This window comes from Marmota monax, unplaced genomic scaffold, assembly GCF_021218885.2.
Source record: "Marmota monax isolate L192 unplaced genomic scaffold, Marmota_monax_Labrador192_F-V1.1 WCK01_AAM20220418_F8-fsc00122, whole genome shotgun sequence".
In the NCBI taxonomy this organism is placed as follows: Eukaryota; Metazoa; Chordata; class Mammalia; order Rodentia; family Sciuridae; genus Marmota; species Marmota monax.
Window position 1 is genome coordinate 5,865,957 of NW_026695223.1, and position 25,035 is coordinate 5,890,991.

Below are 25,035 nucleotides of genomic sequence, written 5' to 3' on the forward strand. Positions count from 1 at the left end.
TTCTTTCTTTGCTTTGTGTAGCTTGTGTCTCTTAGTATGGAGTACTCCTGCTTCACCCATATTGTCAGAAATGACAAGATTTTCTTATTTTTAAGGCTAAAAAATATTCCTTTTATGTATTACCACAATTTTTTCTCCATTGTTCTGTAGGTTGACCATTTGGTTATTTCTATATCTCAGTTATTGTGAAAACTATATTAAAAACTTAAAGTTAAGGGCTAAAGGCATAATTCCTTGGAGAAAAAAAATAGGGAATAGGTTATTATACAGTGGTCTTGGAAGTATTTAATTGGAGTTGACACCAAAACTAGTATAGATAAGAAAAGTAAAAAAATAAACCAGTGGGACTATATCAAGCTAGAAATCTTCTGCTCAACTTGGCAATCAACAGTATGAAAAGGGAGCCCACAGATGGAGAAAATATGAGCAAACCACATATCTGCTAAGTGTCTTAACACAAAAATACATCAGGAAAATTATGTTTCAATAGCAAGTGAATAAATAACCAGATTTTAAAATTGGACATAGGATTTGAATAGAAATTTTTTCCAAAGAAAACATAAAATTGACTAAGACATATATGTAAAGGTCCTTAAATTCACTAGCAGCAGAGAAATTACATTGAGATATCTTTTCATACCTGTTAGGATGCTTACTGTGAAAAAGAGGACATAGCAAGTGTGGATGATCATGAGGAGAAAGTGGAACAAAACTGTTTAAAGTGCAAACTGGTACAGGAATTTTGGGATGCAATATAGAAGTTCCGCAAAGTATTGAAAACAGAACTATCCTATGATCCAGCAATCCCACTTCTGAGTATATATCTAATAAAATGAAATTGGCTTGTCAAAAGATGTGTGCACCCCCATGTTAATTGCAGCATTGTTCATAAGAGCTAAGATATAGAAACACCTGTGATCACATGTAGATGAATGAATATATATTGTGGGATAGTACTGTATATATATTGTGGGATCATACTGCATCATGAAAGGAAGGAAATCCTGCCCCTAGGGTCTGCAGAATGAGCTTTAAGAAGAGGTAGATGGAAATTGTTCTTGTGTGGTGGGCAGGCCATTCTGACTCGTCTTTCTTCTGCTTTCAGATACTGTGGCCAATAAAGTTTACCTTTTCTGTGAGTTTTCTGCCACCCAAGTGAGTAGCACATTTTTATAAATCTTAGGTATGAGATTTTGTCTACCATAGGCTCATATGTGCTTGTGTGTGTGTGTAATTATGATTCTATCTTCATAAAAATAAGTAAATGATAACAATAATGGCTACAGGTAAACAACACAATGCCATATAAGACTTCAGTCCCAATAATGTATCATCCATCTTATCAAAAGTAGGCAATAATATTGATGCATCAAAGCAGTTGGTCAGTGTGCTTTTTTTTTTTAAACTCAATGTGATTTTCTAAAATGAGTGTGTGTGTCTGTTCCTGATTGTTTTTGTTTTCTAAGAGTATTATAAAAGTAAGTTTATACACACAGCATTTGTTAGTTGGGACAGCTAAGAGGTATTCAGAGCAGTGGGGAGCTTCTGGCTAGGATGGAGCATTTGAGTGGCTGGAGAATCTATGTTTTAGAGGCACAGCTTTGGGCTTCATTGTGCTATTTTGACTTTCAGAACCGCCTGGATGTGAAGATTTCACAAGCAACCTACAAGGATCCCAATAATTTAGCATTTCAGCAGATTAAAATCTTTGGGACACAGGAACCCAGGAACGTTACAGTGAAACACAATGGTGTCCTGAGTCAGACTGCTCCCAAGGTCACATATGATGCTCAGCTGAAGGTAAAAATCCATGTATTGAGGTTGTTTTTCCAGAATTATTCATAGCACCTTGGTTTTCCTGCTTCCTGAGGTTGTGTGGATGCCTGTGGTGGGGAAGTCAGGGGCCTGGGAATGGAAGTGGTGAAGAGGTGATGGGCAGAGCTAGTAAGACAGGGAGGTCCTGCTCACCAGGGATGATGATCCTTCTTTCCCCAGCCTCTCAGAGTTCTCCTCTGTCTCACTGGCTTCACTTTCAACATTTTAGTTACAGGATACATAAGAGAGCAGAGTTAGGAAAGTGTGGAACAGGTAAGAAGAAAAGGGATCTGGAAGCTGATGGCTGATGCTGAAAGGTAAAGTTGGGAGGAAGGAGTCCCATGAATTCAAATACTGAAGTTCCCACTTTTTGAAAACTTTAAAGAGATGAGTAGAAGTTATCTCCAACACATATATTCTAAAAAACCAGTTTAGGACTAAGAATTGGTGATTCCACTTGATGGGTACCTATTTGGTTAGATAGTAATAATAAATGATTTCTCAATGATTGTGAGGAGACATGGCCATCCTGAATAGCCTATCATCATTCACTCTGATGCTGAGTCTTATGAGAAATCCTTTCTTCCAATGGTCCTGACCACAGTACCTGGCATTGTAGCTTCTGGGTTAACATGATTCATGAGAGACCTTCCAAATTTGGGGAAAATACGTCAGTTTAGTCCTGTACTATCATGGCAGTAGACTTTTTGTTCTGAAAGCACATTTGAGGACATACATATTATGAAGTTAGGAATAAATTTCTGTATGGCGGGTTATGTATATGGCAAAGTGCAAGGTATATGAAGGATTCATGTGGGAAAACAAGCTCAATTCATATTTGATTAATAAGTTAATTAATAAGACCTGAGGAACTCCTTTATTGTTTGAATGTGGGTAGTGAGGTGTCATGATTTATACACATGAACAATTGGGAAGACACCCAGGGCCAAATCAACATATAGGAAATGGTTCGCTCATGATTTAATTGATATTTAAAGTTTAGTGGAGCAGTTGAGCTGAGCTTTGTTCAGATAACAGGTCTGGTGCTGGGCCTAGAAAGTGGCATGTCAGGTCTGGCTTCATCAGCTACAAGGGAAAGGAAGCCCCAAATGGTACCAAGCTGGACTTTTTTATTTTTTCTTTCTGCAAGTCATTGTATAGAAGTAGACACTAGTAATAGACATAGTAGTTTACAGGCAGGCATGGTTCAATGGCTCAATGTTGTTGTGATTGAGGTCTTTTCTTCTCTTGTGATAGGAAGTGGCTGCTTAGTTTCTGTCAGCATGCACTGGTTGTAGGACATTATAGGAAGAGAGAGAGGAAAGAGTGTGTAGGGAGACAGATGGAAGAGGTATAGGGATAGGATAGAAAATACTCTTAAATCTAGAAATAAATACCTGGCCAGAAACTCTCCAGGAACTAGTACTCACATTTTCATGGTCATAGCTATACTACATAGTCAAAAAGGGAGCTATTTTGAGGAATTTTGTTTACTAAAATTTGGGAAAGAGCAAGGAAGAAAGCAATGAATTATGTCTTCCTGAAGGGGCATTTTTATGGGAAATCACTCCAAGTTGAGAGAGCAGAATAAGCCAACTCAGACTGAGAATAGTCCTGCATTGTCAGTCCATAAATCTCGGGTACCCACCTTAAGTTGGATTCTCTTTGCAAGAACATTGCTCTGAACATGACGAAACTAGTGGTCACACTTTGGAGGATGTGTGGTGCCAAATCAAGACAGTCACACTTGATTGATTCTAACACAATCTCAATGATCTTTGAAACATGGTCTTGTTGGAGGTGGGGGTAGGGTGATCTTTGTAGGAAAGACAGGTGCAAGACATAAGCAGAGAAACAGGGAAAAAGTTGATGATCCTTAAAATGAGGTCTTATTGCTTCAACAAATGAGAATGTTAAATATGCAAATTGCTGTTTAAAGACATGCCAAAGATGAGAAAAACACACAGAAAAACATTAAATTTTGGCATGACAGGTGGTCTCCTAAAAGCTTTCAAGTTTTGAGTATCTGGGTGTAGAGAACTGAAGACCCTTAGATGTTAGAAATGGAAGAATATGCAAAGATTTTTCCAACTCACCAGTTTTGCAGTTTTTAAAACTGAGGCCCAAAGAATTGAAATAACTGTCTATGATTCCAAAGAGAAAATGAAATGAGGACATAGACAAATGATTCTATTCCTCTGTTCTTACCACCGCTGTAGTCCGGTGGGAGATATTGGTTTGGCGACTGGATGGCAAGAAGGTAAACTTAATGTCAGATTAGCAAGAAATTCATTGACAAAATGAAGAGGTGAAGGACTCAGGAAAGGAAAGGAAAAGGGTGATCACAGCAGGTTTTATTTGATCTCATTCTTTCCACAATATAATGCTCAAGATTTTGATAGAGTTGTGACATTTGCCATATTGCTACTGAATATTTCCTCTTCCATATGTATAGCTCCTTCATAGCAACTACAATCAAATGACACTTAGATTGCTGAGAGTCTGGTCTGATGCCTACATGTGTAATTAAAAATACTTAGACATTGCCAGGCCTTTGTCCAGCAAAGGAATTTTTCCTTTGTTTTCCACTCCTTCAGGTTGCCATCATCACAGAGATCAGTCTTGTGCTGGGAGAGGAATACACAGTGGAGTGGAACACAATCATCAGAGATGAAGAAAAAATAGACTGCTACCCTGATGAGCATGGTGCTTCTGAAGCAAACTGCATTGCCCGAGGCTGTGCCTGGGAGGTAACCTCACTGAGGTGTTGATGGATGCCCAGATCTTTAACCTTAGGCAGCAATTTCTTGAGCATAGCCCTAGTACCCAGGTGCCTACTTCAATTCCATAGAAACAGGGCTTCCAAGGAACCTGGTCTTGAAGATTAAGTATGGATTGAAATGGTGTATTTTTAATAAGTATTTTGCTTTGTGTCTAGAAATTTACTTTTTGTCAATATCTTATTATATGTACATGAAAGAATGATGTGTTGGCTCCATCTCATACAGATTGCCTTCTCTGATTATTTCTATTTGACAACTCTAGGACCACCTGTTGATCTACAATCTCAACTTTCCTTTCCAGGAATCCAGTTCTGTTGGAGTCCCTCATTGTTATTTTGTCAATGATCTGTACTCTGTGAGCAATGTCCAGTACAACTCCCATGGGGCCACGGCTGACATCTCCTTAAAGCCTTCTGTTTATGCCAACACCTTCCCCTCCACACCTGTGAATCCCCTCCACCTGCAGGTGACCTACCATAAGGATGAAATGCTGCAATTTAAGGTAAACATGGTACTTGTGTCAGGTACTGAGTAGGCCCTTTTTAGTGACATTATATTTTCAAGTTAGGTTATAGAACTCTAAAATGTGAAATTCTTTTAAGGTTCAATTTATAGGGCACTAGATTACTATCCTATTTCAAAGCACAGTGAGAATTCATTGCCAGTGAGAGCTGTTCTAATTTGCAATTGAAGATGTTTTGTGGCTACTCTAAGGAGGTTTTTGGAGAACAAAACAGAGAGAGACAAGTTAAGATGTTCTCAAATATGTGTTCCAGTGGGGTTTGAGATTGGATGACTATAGGAAAAGAGATGGGGAAAAGTGGATATTTTAGACTAAGATGGTAGGGTTTACATTATCTGGTGACTTTATGGTAAATGTAGATAAGGGAGAGGGAGACTTGAAAAATGAATACCATATTTTTGTCATGTCTGTGTTGACAATGGTGACATTACCTGAAATGAGGAAGTACTGAATAGGTTTGTATGTTTTCAGTGTAAGAGTTTGATTTTGAACACTGAAATTGAGGTCTCTTAAATAGCCATTGAAATGCAATAATTTCTTTTCCTTATATTGTTTAATTACATCTAAAGCCTACGTGTGGACCAGCTGTTTTTGTGTCTATTTCCCTTGTAAACTGTCAGCTTTTCTGTGGCCAGAATGTGTCTTTCCTCTTTGTGCTTCTGAAACGTAACACAGAGGCTCATGGATAGTACTTGTTCACCTGTGCGACATCAACTTGGACTCTCAGATCTGTAACATGTGCTAATGTAAGGAATGATGTCTGTTTTGTTTGTTGTTATTTTCTGTGTTTGTTCTTGTTTTTAGTGTCATCACTATAGCATTGATATTTGGTTGTGGGCCCATAAAGGCTCAAAATTGAAGAACTTGCTTTCAGCTAGTCCACCACTTTCCATACAGTTTCTCTCTCCGAAACACTTGCATCTTTCTGAGATGCCTTTAATACTCTGTGCCTTTGTTTTTGCTGTTGCTTTACAAAAATGATTGATCTCATTTCTTGTGCTTGCTTATAGCTTCAAAGTTTATGACTCAGGCTGTAATTCTCCCATGGAACTACTTCAATGACCCAGAAACATTGTTAGGCATCTCCTTGCTGTACTCTCAGAATTTCTAGAGTTGTACATTTACTCACATTACCAAAGTGTCATGAATCCTTCTCTTTAACTATCCATTAGCAAGAGAAATTCTTAAAACCATAGCCTTTTGTAATTAAGTTCATATCCAAAGTTGCCTTTATATATTTTGCAGGCATTTGTGAGATACTCATGAAATGTTTAATCTATCATTTTTAGCAAGGATATCTCTAATTATTTTAATCCAAGTTCATATTGTGAATGAAATAATTTTCAATATTGAATACTTTTAGATATTTATATATATTACTATACAAACACAAAATAATAAAGGATACAGTTATAAACCACGCTCATTTCACAATGAAGTTACAAGTTAGCACAAAGAGTCAAGGGAATTGATACTGTACTTGAAGCCTTAATAATAAAATATAATGGATTTAGATAAAAATATTAAATCTGATGTTGTTCTTTGATATGTCACTTAAATCCCACATATCATGAGCTTAAAGAATGCAAATATATGCCATTTAGATTCATTGCCAATGATGTTCACATTCTTCTAAGGGTGTAGATTTAGAGTATTATTCATGCCTAAATTATTTTTGACAGACAATAATTTTCCATTTACTCAATGTATATGTTGTTTGGTAAAATTCTCATTATGGTGTGATTAACTCAAAATAATCAGATTATCCATTTAGAAAGCATCTCATTAATGATGATAAAATTAAACATTATCTCTTCTAAGCATTTTTTTCTTTTTTATTCTAATTTGTTATATGTGACAGCAAAATGCAGAATAATGCACATTACACATATACAGCATAATATTTCATATCTCTGTTTGTATACAATGTATATTAATACCATCCATGTTTTCATACATGTACTTAGGGTATCATCAATGTAATTAAACTGTGTTTAATTGTAATCCAGAACTTATTCCCTGTATCTATATTCTTATTTAAAGTCAGTTTCTTCTGCTCTAGATTTATGACCCCAGCAAGAGTCGTTATGAAGTCCCAGTCCCCTTGAACATAACAAGGAGTCCATCCAGCACCCCAGAGAGTCGACTCTATGATGTCCTCATTAAGGAGAATCCATTTGGAATAGAAATTCGCCGTAAGAGTACAGGCACTGTAATGTACGTGGCTCTTTTCTAATTTGGAATTTCCATGTAACTGTACATTTCTTGTCTGGCCTATTGTCCTGATTGGTTACTGGCTCAGGCCTCTTCTGTCCATTTCCAGATCCATGAGTAAGCTATTTCCTTCAGCTGTGTTCTTATGGGAAGGTGTTTGGCAATCTGGAATGATGGCTGAATCTGTTGCATGTTTGGGGAATTCATCCATTCAGTGTTTATGGGTTATTTCACTATATTAGGTATTGTTTTAGGTACTATATTCATAGATGGATAATTCCTCTGATCTCACCACTGTAACAATAATTTAAATGACAATATTATAAGGAAGTTGATGTTGATAATTAAGTAAACGAACAGGTGAACAGGTAATCAAGAGTTATGGTAGGTTATTGCTTTTGATATTGAAGGGTTAACTTTTGAAGTTGATTCTGGATGGAGAGAAGGAAACCCCTATATGGGGCCTTTGGAGTAGGGAAAAGCATTTGTGATAGAGCAAGAACATAGGTCAAGATATAGGATGACACTTGGCATGTCAAGGAATAGAACAAAATCAAGGAAGCGAGCAAGGAGGTGAGTGGTGGGAGATGAAGCTGGGGTGTCAGGAAGGCTTAGATCAGGTGCAGCCTGGAAGGCTTCATGAGGTGTGTCCATGAGAAGCCATGGAAGAGGGTCACCAGGGAGTGACATGACGAGAGATACTTAAACATATCCGTCTGGAAAGCTGTAGGGAATGGACTATTCAAGGGAAAGAGCTGAAGGAAGGCTTGTGTGGAGTGTTAGCAGCTGAGATGGTGAGATGGATTGAATTTGGTTTTGTGGAGGGAACACTGAAAACAGGCCATGTAATTGAGAAATAGAATATGAAGGAAAACTCCAAGTTCATAGTGGGGATATCTGTGATTATTATCATCAAAAGACTTTGTGGTGTGTTTGGGAGATGTTGGGTTCTGGGTTGTGGTGAGAATCAAAGCTTCTGTTGTCCTTAAAAAGTCAGCATTTGGAAGGCAATAGGCAAGGTGATTTTCTTTTCTGAATGTACCCTTTTGTGTGTGTGTTGCAGTTGGGACTCTCAGCTCCTTGGCTTCACCTTCAATGACATGTTCCTCCGCATCTCCACCCGCCTGCCCTCCAAGTACATCTATGGCTTTGGGGAAAATGAGCACACAGCCTTCAGGAGAGACTTGAACTGGCACACGTGGGGCATGTTTTCCAGAGATGAACCCCCCGGGGTAAGCAAGGAGCCCTGTGGATATGTGCCTCTCTGCCTCTTTCCTCCCACATACATCATGGTCACCTTGTGCTACATGATCCCAGACTCAGATTTTCTTTTTCTGCTCTTAGACTATAGGATAATTTTCATTTGTGCTTTTTATATGTTTTACTCCTTTTAGATGGAAGACCAAATCCATCTCAGTAAACAAGTTTTTCTAGGATTCTTTATCATGTACAATGACTTCTAACCTCCTTTGATTTCTCCCCTGTGACACTCAGTACAAGAAGAATTCCTATGGCGTCCACCCCTACTACATGGGACTAGAGGAGGACGGCAGTGCCCATGGAGTTCTCCTGCTGAATAGCAATGCCATGGGTAGGATGATGCCAGCACTCCTTCTATTGTTGTCTCCCAGTCAGTCATCCTGTGAAACTGTAGAATGTCCTTGACCTAGCAGCTTTCTAATGTCAAAATTATTTAGAGGACAGTGGCTGTTTTTCTTCTTTCCATTCTGTTGACTTCAGCCTTGTAGCATGAGATAACAAGATTTAATATAATTCTATTTCGACAGAAATTCCATATGAAGGATAGGAAGTCCAAGTTAGTCCCAGGTGTCCTAGAGGTTATTAAGTTGGAAGTATCTGCATAGATGATATTCATGTTGAATTAAGTCACAGCACTCACATCTTTAAGTATGAAGATATTAATTTATTCTGTATATAAGATAGGGTTGAAAATTCAGGGCCTGGGGATAAAAATGTCTACATTAAGACTGGTGTACTCTGAAAAAGTTCCATACTGCAGTTAATAATATTATATCATGTCATTTTCCTTTGTTTGACTCATCCAAGGCTTAAGGAGATGTTATCATTGGTGGATGCTGGGTGAGGTGCACACAGACCTTTTGAGTAATCTTTTTGCCACTCCATATGTCTATTAAACTATTCTGAAGTAGAAGTTATATCAATAGTTTTAAAATAACATAATGATAATTACAATGAGATAATGAGGCATACCAAAGGGAAAACTTCCTGGGGTAGGACTCTGTAGACTTTCACTGAACTATTACAATTTCATTTGGGTGCAGTACAGAATGTGTGCTGTTAAGTAGAGTGCAAGAGAATGAAGTTAGGGATTTCACAGATTGTTCCTTGTCTTGTAGGTCTCTAGCTTGGTTTTCATTTGTCACTTTCCTATCTTTTCAGATGTGACTTTCCAGCCCACACCTGCTCTGACATACCGTACCACAGGGGGAATTCTGGATTTTTATGTGTTCTTGGGGCCAACTCCAGAGCTTGTCACTCAACAGTACACAGAGGTAGGATGAAATTCAACTGATCATCAAGTATTTATATGGCACATTCCATGTTCCCAAATACTCATTCATTATTAAAACTCACTCTGACAAGTAGACCTTAGGCTCTAAGGTCTTTCTTAGAGCCAGGCATATTATATAATAACAAGCAATAGGTACCTTCCAATAACCATTAATTTATAGTCTAATTATTTCACATTAGGTAAAGTAGTCACTGCACCTGAGGTAATACTGAGCCTAGTGGTTTGAAGTGATGATGGAGAGGATAAGATCCTAGTGCTGAGAGTTGTGGTAGTGGTATAGGTAAGAGTGGTTGTGGAATGTTGAGGTGGGGAAATGACCATATGTGTGAGGATTGTAGTAGTGGTGCTTAAGGTACTAATGATGGTAAGGGTAATGGAGAGAGTATTCGAGGTACGAGTGGTGGTGATAGAGATGTTAACAATGGTAATGGTCATCTGCTGTTGGTTAAAGTGGTGGGGATGGTAGTTATGAGCATGTTGGGTATGTTGATGATGGTGATTGTGTGGTGATAGGGAAGATGATGGGGTGAAAATGCTGGGGATTGTGTGTGTGATGGGGTTATGATAGTGAAGATGGGGGACTGATGTGATGGTAATGGAGGTAATATTTGGGACTGTTGAAGACAGTTGTAATTTTTGTGAAAACAAAAACAAATTCTGTCACTCTTACTGCATGTCAGACCATTTAAATGTATTAAGTCATTAAGTCCTCATGAAAACAGCGTGGGGCAGACATTACATTTATGTTTAGTTTACCAGTGAAGAATTGAAACATGAAGAGATTACTTAATTTTGTTCAAGGTCACAGAACCAGGAGGACATGAGCCTGTGTATTAACCAGGCACTTTCCCTCTGGGATCTGTTCTCTTCAGCAATAACCTAGACCACCTCTAGGAATGAGAGTGAATTTAGACTGTACAGAATTCCAAGAGAATGAACTTTAGTCTAGAAAGAAGCTTTCTCAAGGTATCCTAGTAATTTTATATCTGCTGAGTTCTCTGGATTTGAATATGTTGATTGTCTATCTTGGGGCACTAGAAAAATATTCTTATTATTTGTTGTACAACTTCATTTGAGTCATTCCTGTAAGGAATAATATTTCTGTCCATATTCTAGGTGATTGGCCGACCTGTGATGGTACCGTACTGGTCCCTGGGGTTCCAGCTGTGTCGCTATGGATATGAGAATGATTCTGAGATTTCCAGCTTGTATGATGAGATGGTGGCTGCCCAGATCCCCTATGTATGTCTCAGTATTGGTGCACTGGCTCTATGAGCTCATAGCCAACTCAGGCTTCTCTGTGTCTGGATTTATTTGTTGGGTTTTTGTGGGGTTCAGCAAAAGCACAAAAGTTTTTTTTCTGACTTGATGACACTTTGAGTTCCATCCTGACAGTAATTCAGGTGGGGCCTAGCTTCCATATTATACCATTGTAGACTCAGTGACTCAGAGTAAGAAGATAGGGCAGTGTCCAGAACTTTTCAACTCTAGTATGATTCCATTTCTTTTATTTATTTTTAGACATTTTTCTAAAAGTCCTTGGCACCATGAGATTAAATTTCCCTCAAGAATAGTAGTGGTAATTAAATAAAATTAGTCCCAATTCAATGATTATGTATTGATGAATTCCAAAATTTTTGTATTGCAAACATTATTTTATCAGTGCTGAGCTACTCACTGGCTGAATGTAGGGCTTCTAGATATGTTTCCAAAGGAAATACACATGGTAATAAATTCTTATCATCCATTTGAGGCGTAGCAGGATTGAATGATTATAACTGATCCTGCAGAGCCGTTTCAAATTGAATTTTATTCTACTCATTGTTCAATTATTTGCAATTGTTCCATTAATGGGAAATACATCATGCAATGTACCATATTCTTATAAGACAGCTGTTTCTAATTACCTCTGGGATTGCATGCCGACAGTAATTATGAGAATTTGTTTTTCTTTTTTTAAGTTTTGAAGCCAACTTACCATCCAGATTGTATTACAACTGAGTAGCTAACTTTTTTTTTCTTCTTAATATAAACTGTTTTTATCAGGGGCAACACTGGGGGTGGGAATGCAATCAAACCTTATAATAGCTATTGACAAAGTAATTTCCCTATTATATTCTCACAATAGCCGTGATATAGAGGCTTTATCATCCTATTTTTACTGATTTATATTATATCTCTATTTTGAGTAAAAGTTTGAAAAATTAGATGAATTTTCTAGTTTCCATACTGAAAGAGCTAGGATTGGCAAGAGTCAACAGGAAGCCATTTCAATTCACCATCAGCAGGGGAGAGTGTTTCTCCTCTGGGAGCTGGACTTTCAGCACCAGCAGCCACTGTTTCCTTGTATCCTCCCCCAGGATGTGCAGTACTCAGACATTGACTACATGGAGCGGCAGCTGGACTTTACCCTCAGCCCCAAGTTTGCTGGGTTTCCAGCCCTGATCAATCGCATGAGGGCTGATGGGATGCGGGTCATCCTCATCCTGGTGAGTCCTTTTGTGCCTGTGTGGATGGAGTGTGTTGGGAGAAGGACTGGGCTTTGTGGAGAACCACATTTCTTGTCCCTTTATCCATATGAAGAACAGAGAACTCCAAGTACAATAAGAAGAGTATATTTCCAGAGATTCCCAGAAACTCTAGAGGGCAGGTGGAAGCTAGGGACCTCCCAATGAAGAAGTTCTTTTTCTGTGTCCCTTGTCAATCTCTCTCTTTGTTTTGCTGACTGACTTGTGCTTTGCTTGCAGGACCCAGCCATTTCTGGCAATGAGACACAGCCCTATCCTGCCTTCACTCGGGGAGTGGAGGATGATGTCTTCATCAAATATCCAAATGGTGGAGGCATTGTCTGGGGAAAGGTATGATCTAAGTGGTGACTACTAGTCTCCATCATGGGAGAGGGCCATAGTTTGTGTGTTTGTGTGTGTTTTACGCTTTTCTTGTGGATACTGATGTCATTAGTTTCCATTTTTTTAGTTAGTATTTATTGATATATTGAGGACTTTGTGGATTTCACTTTTATATTGATAAACCCTACATGATAATCAAAAGTATTATTACCCTCTACGGCTGTGGTTGACAGTCTTAGGAATTCCTTCTTAGGTAAACTGCCAAGTGCATTGCTGTTAAATATTTTTCTCTCTGCAGGTGTGGCCTGATTACCCTGATATTGTTGTTAACAGCTCTCTAGACTGGGACAGTCAAGTGGAGGTAAAGAGCCCTTTGTGGATGTTGGGTGAAGGCCAGGTTGTTAGGAATGGAACCCATACCCACTATCCTGAACATGCCCTGCCAAAGACTTTGGCAAAACAAGGGAAAAGCTCCTAGGAAAGGTGTACTGTGTGTCAGTCTTTGTGTGAATTACTTTAAATGCAGTTTTGTTTAATGTCTAATTGGGAGGTAGGTATTATTATCTATGGGACTTAACTGACAAAGAAGTGAAATTACTTGTCCATGGTTTTAGGAGACAAATGGTTATTTAAAATTCAAAGCCACCTAATTTCATAGGCCTTTTGAGTTTCCAATGTATGAAACTTTCAAGGAAGACCAATCTTAGAATGAGTCTGTATCTTATTGTTGTTGCATTGAGTATTCCTTTTTACTAGTATCTCTAACCTTTGTCTTTAGTTATTGGGTCTCTCAGCTTCACTTTTACTTCTGAGGTTCCGGTATTGATTAAAAATTTACTCTTGAGAGCAGGTATTTGATTGCAATGAAGTTGTCCCATGCTTCTTGACCCAGGTTTCTTTCTAGCTTTACTAAGCATTTGTTGCTTGAAAGAATACATGGTTCCACACTGGTGCATGATGACTTCAGCCAGATGTTCTGGCCAAGAAGTGTACCAAGGGAACTGATGCAGCCTGTCTGCTTTGTCATCAGTTGCTCTCTAATACTTTTGAGCAGGGCTGTCAGGGTGGTATCTGGCCTCTTCAGAAGAACCAATATTTTTCTGGTAGTTCTTTATCCACTCTTCAGCAATGATTATTCTTTCTGGACAGAAATTATAGTAGAACATGTGAAGCTTATGAATATTGATAAAAGTACTGAGAAGTCAAAGAAAGTAGTTCCAAGGATACCTACCAAGGATCAAGGGGCCATAGAATATGGCTTCTATATGGTAATCAAGGTAGCATAAGTTGTAATTTCTTGAAACTCTCAAGGTCAAGGATTAATCAGAAAAAAAGAGTATTGTGGGAACAATGTACAGTATCTATAAATTTTGCTATTAGCTACTATAGGATCTCAGGGGTGAAGGCTCTGCTTAGGGGACATTTCCTATACTGGAGGATCCTAGTGAGTGGATGGAGGGATAAGAGAAAGACATTAGTAAGGGATGGAACTGGCACAGTTAGGCCACATGTTCATGCCTTATCTAGACTAGTTAATTTTGGTGGATAGTGGTCATTCTTATAGATAAAGACTGATATTAAGACTAGGACAGTCTGGGGACTGAGGGCTCAGTTCTGGGACACAGGAGGGAGTATAGTACTAGTTGGTCTGTGACTTTTGATTCCCAGGTGGTAACAGTCGGACTCTAGAATCAAAATGAGATACTCATATTTTTGTTCAGATTATCTGGAATTATATTCTGCATTCTTAATTTTTGCAGTACATAGATAAAGTAAAAGAAATAGAATTTTACCGGGGAAGATTGGTAGGAATGATTCAAAATCAATTCAAGATTATTTTTTTCTTTTGACTAGTACCGAATCATTATCTGTCTCTCACCCTTTCATTCTTTCTCTTTCTCCCTCGTTCTTCTTCCTATCAATTCACCTAAGTATTAATTTTTCATCTATTATTTGTGTATGTATCTACTTTCTAGCTAATAAGGAAATAAGACAGAAAACCTCAGTACTTGTTTTTTCATTTCTTACTGAGGATTGTTTGAGGTTTAGTGATCCAGGCAACCCATAAGGACATAGAATCAAGTCATGGCATAGCCAATCTGACACACAAATTCGCTGTCTTTAGTAGAAGGTCATTTTCATTATTGAAGGCATTGGCTGTTACCTTGAGTTCATGAATTAACACAGTTCATCAGCCATTTGGGACTGCCATATTGAGGGGATTCAGAAGTCCGTGTGGCTGTTTGGTTATCTCAGTGATGTGGGAGCATCATTTGATATTTGGTGGGCAGTGACTAGGGATGCTCTTACCTCTAATAGCAGGGGATTCTTCACAAAGAATTCTCTTGACCCCAATGTGAAATTGTACCTTTGATGAGAAATGCTTCATTTGGGTACCAAAAATATATTAGATAGCTTGTAAGAGATTATTGGTATTTAGAATAATTATAACCATTAAATTAGTAGTACCCATGTGCTGAGACGAATTAAAGTGAGATTATTGATGCTCAGGTCTGCAATTCCTGAGGGTAATATAAACAAGCAAGCAAGTAAGCAAATAAGCAAGTAAATGTTCATCCATGAAGTAGTGGAAAAGCAGATTTCTGAGTCTGAATCTCACTGTTTGATTCAGTAAGTTTGTGGTGGCATCTAGGAATTGAATTGCAGTATCATGCAATGGATTGTAATAAGTAATTCTGAGGGCTTTTGTGCAGATGTGAACATCACAATTTTAGGACAGAAGCGATATGGCAAGAGTTGAATTTGGATAGCACTTTGGCGAAGGGGAGGGAATTTTTACTACATGGGTAAGGATCAATACAGCAGCATTTAGTAAAGTTAGAAAACCATGGTTGGGCTGATTTACCACGTGTATCCTAGAGGAGATACAGTTCTGTCTCTCAAACAGCTGATCATGATTCATTTCTTTAATCCCCACTCTCCACACATACCATGGTTTCTGACATGGCCATGTGATGAAAGATTCTGTGTCTATTTCCATACTTTTCTATTTCCATTTTCTAACAAAGGAATCCAAAGTTCTCAGTGATATGGCCCCTTGCCCTTTCTGTCCTCTGAGAACCAGATCTGTGCATGATGATCCATTACTGTTTTCTATTCTTTTTTTTTTTAGAGAGCAAGAGAGAGAGAGAATTTTTTTAATATTTATTTTTTAGTTATCGGCGGACACAACATCTTTTTTTGTATGTGGTGCTGAGGATCAAACCCAGGCCACACGCATGCCAGGCGAGCGCGCTACCGCTTGAGCCACATCCACAGCCCCATTAGAGTTTTCTTATTGGTGTTCCTCATTTGACTTTTATCTAGACATATGGATCCCACTTGCATTTTTGCATTATACAAGAAACTTGAGCTTGCCTATATCAACTCCTCTTAGGGGATTCTTCCTATCCTCCAGCATTATTTAGCTCATTACATCATATGAGGCAGAGTTTACCACAGAGGAGGCTCAATTGTTTTGAGATACACCAAGGATCAGAGTGTTTTCTAACAAACAACATAGAATATATAGACATTCAGGCATATTTGCTGCTACTGAGTGATGTTCTTCCCAAATTAAACACTGAATATTTATTATCATTCCTTTATTCTTATGACACTTTCTAAGCTCTGCATTGTAGGGATCATAAAGACCAATCAAAAGTGTATAAGACAAAGTCTTTGATCTAAAACCCTTACAATCTATTTAAGAACTGATATGTGAATCCACTTTCCATGCTAAGTTGAAGACATTGCTTTTCCTGCTTGATGAAAGAAGCAGAAAAGGAGACATTTATTGAGGTTCCTCCTTAAATTCTTCCATATTATATTACACAAAACTGCAATGCTCACATGATTCTGAAGCCACAGAACACTAATGAATGCCAGTCTAATGTCATGAAATGTAATCTCTCCCCTCTCCCATGTTGCCAGTGGATATGACACATTGCCATGCCACCTGGTCGTTGCCTTTCCTCTGGTACAGTGCCTGTGGTGTCTGCCCTTTCCAGATACAGTTGTTCCCTGCCCCTGCAGGATTTGGGGAGAGCTTATGAAAAGGCAGGATAGAAAGTGCAGGTCGGGAATCTGAAGCCGGGGATAGTGGGTCAGGGTGTCAATTGATAGCATTCATGATGGCATGAAAAGGAAACAGATTATGGACATTTTCAAATGTGTCAAATTCATCCATAATTCTCCTCATTGCCCTCAATGTATTCTCAATTATCAAGAACATAAGGTAGGCTCTATTGAGATTTTCACTCTGCCATAATGTAGTCCAAGTCTTTTCATTAATTAGGTTCTGTAAGATATATTCATTTGGGATAGTGAATTATAAATGTTTTTATAGGAATACCGAGCTTATGTGGCCTTCCCAGACTTTTTCCGTAATTCAACTGCCTTGTGGTGGAAGAGAGAAATTGCAGAACTGTACAACAACCCAGAGAATCCAGAGAGGAGCTTGAAGTTTGATGGCATGTGGATTGTAAGTGTGTGTGTGTTTAACTTGGTGTGATTTACCATATGAATGTCAGACTTTTAGTCAAGGTGATAGATATAACTTCCAAGAAAGACTTTGGATATGTTATGCTGCATTTCCTGAACTGATATTCCTTGTAGCTTGTAACTCACTCTGTCAAACCTCTAGGGAGATTGCCAAGAATGCCTCAGAAACTTGTTTACCCCGAGGGAGTATTGTTTTGACCTTCCAGTCAGTCATCCTTTAGGGATCAATTATTTTTTTTTAGCCAATTCTTATCTGGATTTGATGAGCCAGACTGGGCAAGCACACACACCAGTACCCACAAGCACGTGTACTGGTGGAAATGATGTATTCACCACACCCTTGACTCTCAATTGACAAGAAGTCTCTCAGTTAAGAGTAAGCAATGTCTGTGTCTGACTTTTCTAGGATATGAATGAACCATCAAGCTTTGTGAATGGGGCTGTTCCTTCAGGCTGCAGTGATGCCAGTCTGAACCATCCTCCCTACATGCCACGTAAGGACCCTTGGGCTTCTCCATGGCTAGATGGAAGATAATCATTGTTTGAGCCCAGCACCAGAGGTTTATCCTGACCAGCAGAGCCCTCTGTGTTTTCTGGTTTATTGGGGGCCAGAAACGAAAGCATTTCAAGTCCTTTTCCAAACTTTTTGGTGCAAGTTTCTGGATCTCTTGGGGGAAAGTTTCCTGAATTTGTCTAGAAAGCCCTTTTCTTAGTTACAATCCCATGGTTGGGGCCATTGTGAAGTCAAGTCAATCTTAAGATGTGTAGTTAAATGCCTTAAGGAGAGGTCAGGGACTAAAAGGCTCAGGGCTGGTTTTCACCTTCCCAAATCTTTTCCCTCAGATCTGGAGTCCAGGGACCGGGGCCTAAGCAGCAAGACCCTGTGCATGGAGAGTGAGCAGATCCTTCCAGATGGCTCCCGGGTGCGACACTATGATGTGCACAGCCTGTACGGGTGGTCCCAGACCAGACCCACATATGAGTGAGTCATTGTTTTCCTTCTCCAGTGGGCTCAGCCTGTGGGGACACATAGTGCTGGGCATAACTTTTAAGTTTTTCATAGCAATCCCATTGCAAGATTGAAGAACATTTAATTGTAACTGTCACAATTTTTATTTTTGAAACCAATTTTCCTTAACCATGGGGCCAGTCCCTGTGGGTATATGTAGGAGGTCAACTTTCAATACGATACTGTCCCATAAGTGAGAAACTAGTAGTTCTGTTTGGGGAGACTCACGTGATGGTACGAGTTAGTATTACACAGTGCAGTTGCTTCTTTAAATGCATTAGTTACGTGAGGTAAAGAGAACATAAGGACTGTACATATCTCACCTTTTCTTCAACAGTAAAACTTCTATGTCAGCATATTTTTTCCATTTTTAATGTACAGTAAATGGATCTTCTGTGGAATAAGTAGCCCACACCCTTTAAACTCAATGAATATTAGAAATTATCCTAAGAAAAATCCCATATAATGATATTCTCTCCTATTCCTCAAATACAGATAACCAAGAGATAATAAATAAGTGGCAGGATTCAGTGATTTCTTACTCTCTGGGTAACCAGTGGGTCTGAAACATGGTGAAATCCCTGTTACGACACCATGAAGGTGGTGTTGTCTCCATCGGTCAGTAGGACCCTCTCCATTGCTCAGTCTCCCATATTCCCGCCATTCACGTAACCAACATTTTGTTACCATGTCCTCTGTTCTTTTTATGGAAAGGGAAGCCCTATTCCATTCTTCTTGCTGTGTCCTCAATTCACCTGTACATTCCCCTCCTACAGAGCTGTGCAGGAGGTGACTGGACAGCGAGGGATCGTCATCACCCGCTCCACATTCCCCTCCTCTGGCCGCTGGGGAGGACACTGGCTGGGAGACAACACTGCCACATGGGACCAGCTGAAGAAATCTATCATTGGTGTGTGGCTTCTTCCCAGGGGCCTCTGCTGCAGGGAAGGGAGCTGGTGTCCTTGGGAAAGGAGGGAGGAGAGGGCAGGGCACACACATGCCTCTCCTGACAGCCGTGGTTCTCATTGCAGGCATGATGGAGTTCAGCCTCTTTGGCATCTCCTATGTAAGTGACCTTTGCTCCTCCTCATCCCTAAGAGGACACTGACACCCGTGAGCAATCACCCACAGGCTGGTTTCATTTCCTCTGGTTACAGACAGGAGCAGATATCTGTGGGTTCTTTCAAGATGCTGAGTATGAGATGTGTGCTCGCTGGATGCAGCTGGGAGCCTTTTACCCCTTCTCCAGGAACCACAACACCATTGGCACCAGGGTAGGACCTTCCTCCTTCCTCACGTGCTTTGCCTCACATGCTGTGCAGCCTTCACCTTGGAGTCCCAGTCCAGACCATCTTTGTTCCTGGGAGATTTTCAAAACCATCAAAGCTCCTCACAATTGCCAAAATGCACAGGATTATCAGAGGGTCTTTAGATATAGGAAGGATTGCTCCAAGTATATCCCTGAAGTGTTTTTTCTGGGAAAGTTCCATGAGGTCTCCTGGAAGATCCTCACTGACTATTATCGGACTATTCAGTATATTTCAGAGTGTCACTTGTAATCACCTTTATCTTAGCTGTGTGTGATGTACTTGGATCAAGCTTTCCTTTACCTTCTTTGCCCCCTAGGGTCCCTGGGTTGGGCTCTCAACACCTTTGCTTTTATTCCTTAGAGACAAGACCCTGTGTCCTGGGATGCTGCCTTTGTGAATATTTCCAGGAGTGTGATGGAGACCCGATACACCCTGTTGCCATATCTGTACACCTTGATGTTCAAGGCCCACACGGAGGGCAGCACTGTGGTGCGGCCTCTTCTGCACGAGTCAGTGTCCAGCTGGGGTCCCAGGGACTGATGCATAGTTTAGTGTATTTTGTAGGGTGGCAGGTGATGCAAAAAATTCTTCTCAATGAAGATAAGATTTATTTTGTCATAAGCTCTCCAAGCAGAGTCCACACTTTGAACTCTGTTTTATTCACACTATGTGTTATTGAGAAAGGCTATTTATTGAATGAAAAATATTTGAAATGATGCAACACAGCCTGATTTCTTTCTAATTTGTGCATGCACAGACGTCTGTATGTGGTGTAGCTATTGAAATAATTAAGGCCAAATGAGTCGACATCATAAAAAAAGTATTGAGGGCCTTCCTTGCAGTTTGAATGTGCCATCTGGAAACAGTGGAGAATTTTTCAAGTGTCTAAACATATCTGAAGCATTTGTGATGTCAAGGTAACTTGACATGTAGAATATTGAAGTCTGTGTATTCCTGATCAATATAGGCAAAGACTAAGGATGACATAAGATGGAGTTGGAGGGGAGACTTGCCTCTGAACTTGAGTTGTTCCTTGGGGACTTGGGCTGGGACTCTGACTGTGACATCTTCTTACCTTCCCAGGTTTGTGTCAGACCGTGTGACATGGGACATAGATGATCAGTTCCTGCTGGGTCCAGCCTTCCTTGTCAGCCCCGTCCTGCAGGCTGTGAGTATGGAGGCCTCAGATGTGTGGTGGATCCCAGGTGTGAGGGTGTGTGAATAGGGGCAGGAGAAGAAGCCTGGTGCGTGTAGATCCCGGGACATGGCTGCTTGTTCTACCTTTGTGTCTTCCTCTCCTTCTGAGCAGAAGTGCAGCACATAGGTGTTCTGGCCTCAGTTTCCTCTAGTTCCTGCTAGTTCCTAGAAGTTCAGGTTTATTGGACAATCAATTAAAAATGGTAGCCTTGTGATGTATTGAGATATCATTTTACTTTATTGATTAAATATGGAGTCCAGGGTTAGATGGGGCCTCAGTGTGAAGAATCCATCATAGTCACGGTCACCACGGAAACAGGCTTTCCTGAGAACCCCTACTAGCCCTTCCAGCCTTGCCTTGCTTTTGTGCAAGGTCCTGCAGGCAGCAAGACCATGTCTTCACTTCCTCCATGGAAGCTTAGGATTCTGATTAAAACACCAAGAGATCACACCTTCCTCAAACCTGTTCTGCGTCCAGAGTGTTCTCCTGATCCACATCTACCTCTAGGTGTTTATCATCTAGAGGGATGTTCCCGTGGGCCTGTGAGCAAATATAATTCTTGTTCGTGACTTCCTAGATCCCTAAGGCTTATGTGGAAGTCCCTTTTTTTGGGACTGTCAACTTTTTTGTGTTTTGTTTTTTCTCTTGTGTTTGAAATGTTGAAGAATGGAAGACTTCCTCAGTAATGCTGATCTTTAGGACTCTAAGACAGATGGGTATCGGCCACCACAAACTGGCTATCCCTTTCCTGCCTGTATTGCTTAATAGATCTTAAGAACAGTGCCTCATGCTCACAGCTTGTTTGTGTTTTATTTTAGAATGCCAGAAATGTGAATGCCTATTTCCCTGAAGCCCGCTGGTATGATTACTACACAGTAAGTTTTTCTCAATATTTCTTCAACTTGCAACATGTAGGTACAAAGATTTTACATCTGATAGACCTCAGGCAACAAGTTGGCTGTATGGTCTCTTACAAGTGGCTTACAACCTTGTAGCCTCAGTTTTCTCTCCTCCACATGGGCCAGGTCCACTCTTTCACAGGAGCATTGAGAAACAACAAATCTAGTTTCTCACTCAGCTTGTTGTGGGAATTCATTTCATTTATTGCCTTTTCTTCTACATTCACTCTTCCCTGTTCTGAAACACTAGTAAGTTCTTGAAATTGTGCTATAGTTTTTACTTTTATCCTCCCCTACTGAAAAATCCCTAAATACAGAGAGAGTTCTTCCACCCTCTCTCTTCTTTCACATTTCTTCTTCTACAGTATAGATGCTGAAACAAAATTACTCTGTATTAATTACCTAAGTAAGTGGACTATGAGGCAGTGTGCAAAGGATCCACAGACCTGGGCCTCCACTTGCAAATCTAGTAGGTGTACGGGCATTGACCAAAGAAGGATGTAAGAAGGCTGTTGTGTAGGGTTGGCCTGTGTCCTGGAGTCCAGATGAAAGAACAAGGTGTTTGAATTTGTTTTCCATGATGGGGGTTCCTTTAGAAAACAGAAGATTCTTGAAGAAGACTGAGGAGTGTCCTCACACTGATGTCAGGCTTCCTCTTCTGACTTCCTGAGGAGAACGATGTGGGAGACTAGAAATGCGGGAGGAAGGTGGGGAGCAACACATGTGCTGGCCCCTCTCATCCTAGGGATTGCAGTGGGATTGTGTGAAAACAGGGTGAGGCAATGGAAGTGCAGTCCTCTCTTCTATGTATTGTGGAGCACTCATTCCTGTCTTCCCTTCTTTATTGCCTGTGGGTCTTTTCTTTGAGTGGCAATGTGTTTGGATTCTGCTATGGGCTTTCCTGCCAGGAGTTTCAGGGCAGAGAGCAGCCAACTTTGTTTAGTTGAGCTTAGCCTTGGCCCTGAGTGTGCATGTCACACTCATATTCACTAACAGTTGTTTTAGTGTGTTGGGAATTTCTGTGGAGTGTGATATTCACTAACAGTCATTTTAGTGTGTTGGGACTTTCTGCTGCAGGGCCTGGGGTAGGGTTAAACCAGGGAGGACCCTGGGTACCCAGTGTAGTGTGGCCTACCATTGTGTGGATGAGCTTGCACTGTGTGACCTGGCGTATTAGGTCTTTCCTACATTTTGCACTTCTGGCATCTCACAAGTCTCCTACTGGCCCCTGCCTTACACAGGTGCCAAGCACTGTACTGAGCTGTAGGTGTTGGCATCCTGGACATATTTCCCCATGGTGCTCACTATGTAGAAGAGCTAATGTTTGCTTTTATAAACACTAATGCATTTAAAATAAGTATGTGTACCACATTAAAGAAAGCCAAATGTGAGAACTAAGAAACAATTTTTCTAGAATGACTTCTTTTATCCCAAATTTTCAGTAGAATACAGCTTCTGCTGAAGAAGGAGAGGTACAAGGAATGAAAAGGAAAGATAAAACTTGATGCAGCAAGATACTTAGAGAAAAGGAACACTTTAATGTTTGTTAAAAATGAGTTTCCCCTGGTTGGGATTAATGAAGGAATGCTTCTTTAATTAATGTTCACATGTTTTGGACCCTATTCTTTGTTGTTCAGTAGATATTGGTAAAATCTGCCCCCCTGCCAAATCTGGCTTTCAACTATTTGCAAATAAACTTTTAATGTATACATCATTTTATTTGTTTTCAATATCCACTCTGCTTACCTCTATGGAACCGTCCTTAGTCTTTTGTCTCTGAGGGACATTTGTCAATGTGTGGCTTCATTTGAAAAGTCACAGTGGGGTAGAAGTAAGTGGCTATTAGGGTTTGGTAGGTAGAATTTGAAGATGCTGCTAAACATCAATGAGCACAGTGAAGCCTCACAATAAAGAATGATCTGGCCCCAAATGTCAGTAGTGCCAACACTGAGCAGCCCTGCTCTAGTTGAGGAAATTTGTAAGGTCCCCTGGGATTTCTAGAGATTGATTCAGACAAGGGATCCACTCTCACATGAGAAGGATAAAGATATCAATCATGAGCACTCAGGTATGGAGTAGAAGAAGAGGAACTACAAAGTATGTGAGCTCACTTTGATCTTTTCTGTGAAGTTGGAGGCCAAACTTTTGGTTAGGTGGGTGGGAGTGGAGACTGAGGACAGATGGCGACTGAGAAGACACTTGGTGAAGGAGCAGTTGCAGAGATGCAATTGTGGACAGTGTGTGAGGAACCAACAAAAGGTGAAGGAATGGCTGTGCAGCCTCCTGTAGCTGTGCTTTGTGTCTCAGAAAGAGGTTGTGGGTGAAGGTGGCCTGTTATCCACACTAGGACCTCAAGTGAGATGTGCTGTAGCCATGCTGAAAGGCAGTGGACCCTCCTAGACATAAAGCAGCTCAGTAGGACTTCACACAGCAGCTGAGGGAAGGCAGAAGTTTACCCTCAGGTGGTGCTGAGTGTTGATGAGCAGGTAGCACGTTCAGTGGGGTAGAGGAGGCTTCTTCCAGATGCACTGTTCAGGGCAGAATGTGTCCTCTTCCTCATCTTCTGTTTCCTCATCCCACAGGGTGCAAACACTAATGCCAGGGGAGTGTGGAAGGACCTTGAAGCCCCTCTCAACCACATTAACCTTCATGTCCGTGGGGGCTACATCCTGCCCTTGCAGGAGCCTGCACTGAACACACACTTGAGGTGAGTACAGGGCTAGTGTTCTTCTTTACACACTGGTTCACTACGACTTCTGATGGGCAACACCATCCCCCTCAAGGACAAAGCAGTTTATACCAAACTCGCTTTACTTTTTTGTTCTTGCTCATGTGGTAATTTGTGTTTTAACATATTTCAAATCATCCAATTCTGCAACCATCAGTGGATCAGAGGCTGCGGCAGCAGCATGTGGAGTGTGGGGGCAGAGGTGCTGAGATGCGTGTATGGTGATAGGGTCATCACACTCTGCCTGGATTGCCCTCGGGTCTTTCTCAAGAAGATGTTGATCTCGGGCTGCACCCAGATAGATTTGAAAGATCATGACAGTACTTGTATTCTTAAACCACCCGAATCTCTGAATTTCCACCATGGTAGCTTAAGAGATTGGCCTCCCTGGTCCTCTGAGGGCTGTTGCTTAGTTATAGCACTGAAAACCTCATCTCTTGGAAAAACACACTTCTGAGCTAACTGGTCAGCTGGTCACCCTGTTCGCCTTGGCCTGACCACCTATGTGCAGGTTTAGTTCTTGCCTCACTTACTTTCTTTTCTAGATGTGGGATCCTCTGTACAGCTTCCTATAGCCTCAACTTCCCATTCTTTTTCCCATGAATCCATTTCATTTTTTGATTGAAACTTGGTTCCAAAACTTCCTTTTC

General features: G+C 40.4%; 1 protein-coding gene across 2 annotated transcripts in view; it reads left to right on the forward strand.

Moving 5' to 3' along the window:
* The window catches only part of Mgam (maltase-glucoamylase), a 174,428-nt gene that overhangs the window by 81,308 nt on the left and 68,085 nt on the right, over positions 1-25,035 (forward strand). For both annotated transcript variants that reach the window (XM_046434116.2, XM_058575723.1), the window contains 8 exons: positions 18,085-18,223; positions 19,027-19,160; positions 19,282-19,316; positions 19,408-19,524; positions 19,921-20,069; positions 20,644-20,728; positions 21,577-21,633; positions 24,240-24,364. In XM_046434116.2, the coding sequence (XP_046290072.1) occupies positions 18,085-18,223; positions 19,027-19,160; positions 19,282-19,316; positions 19,408-19,524; positions 19,921-20,069; positions 20,644-20,728; positions 21,577-21,633; positions 24,240-24,364 (841 nt within the window). The remainder of the gene's footprint in view (positions 1-18,084; positions 18,224-19,026; positions 19,161-19,281; positions 19,317-19,407; positions 19,525-19,920; positions 20,070-20,643; positions 20,729-21,576; positions 21,634-24,239; positions 24,365-25,035) is intronic.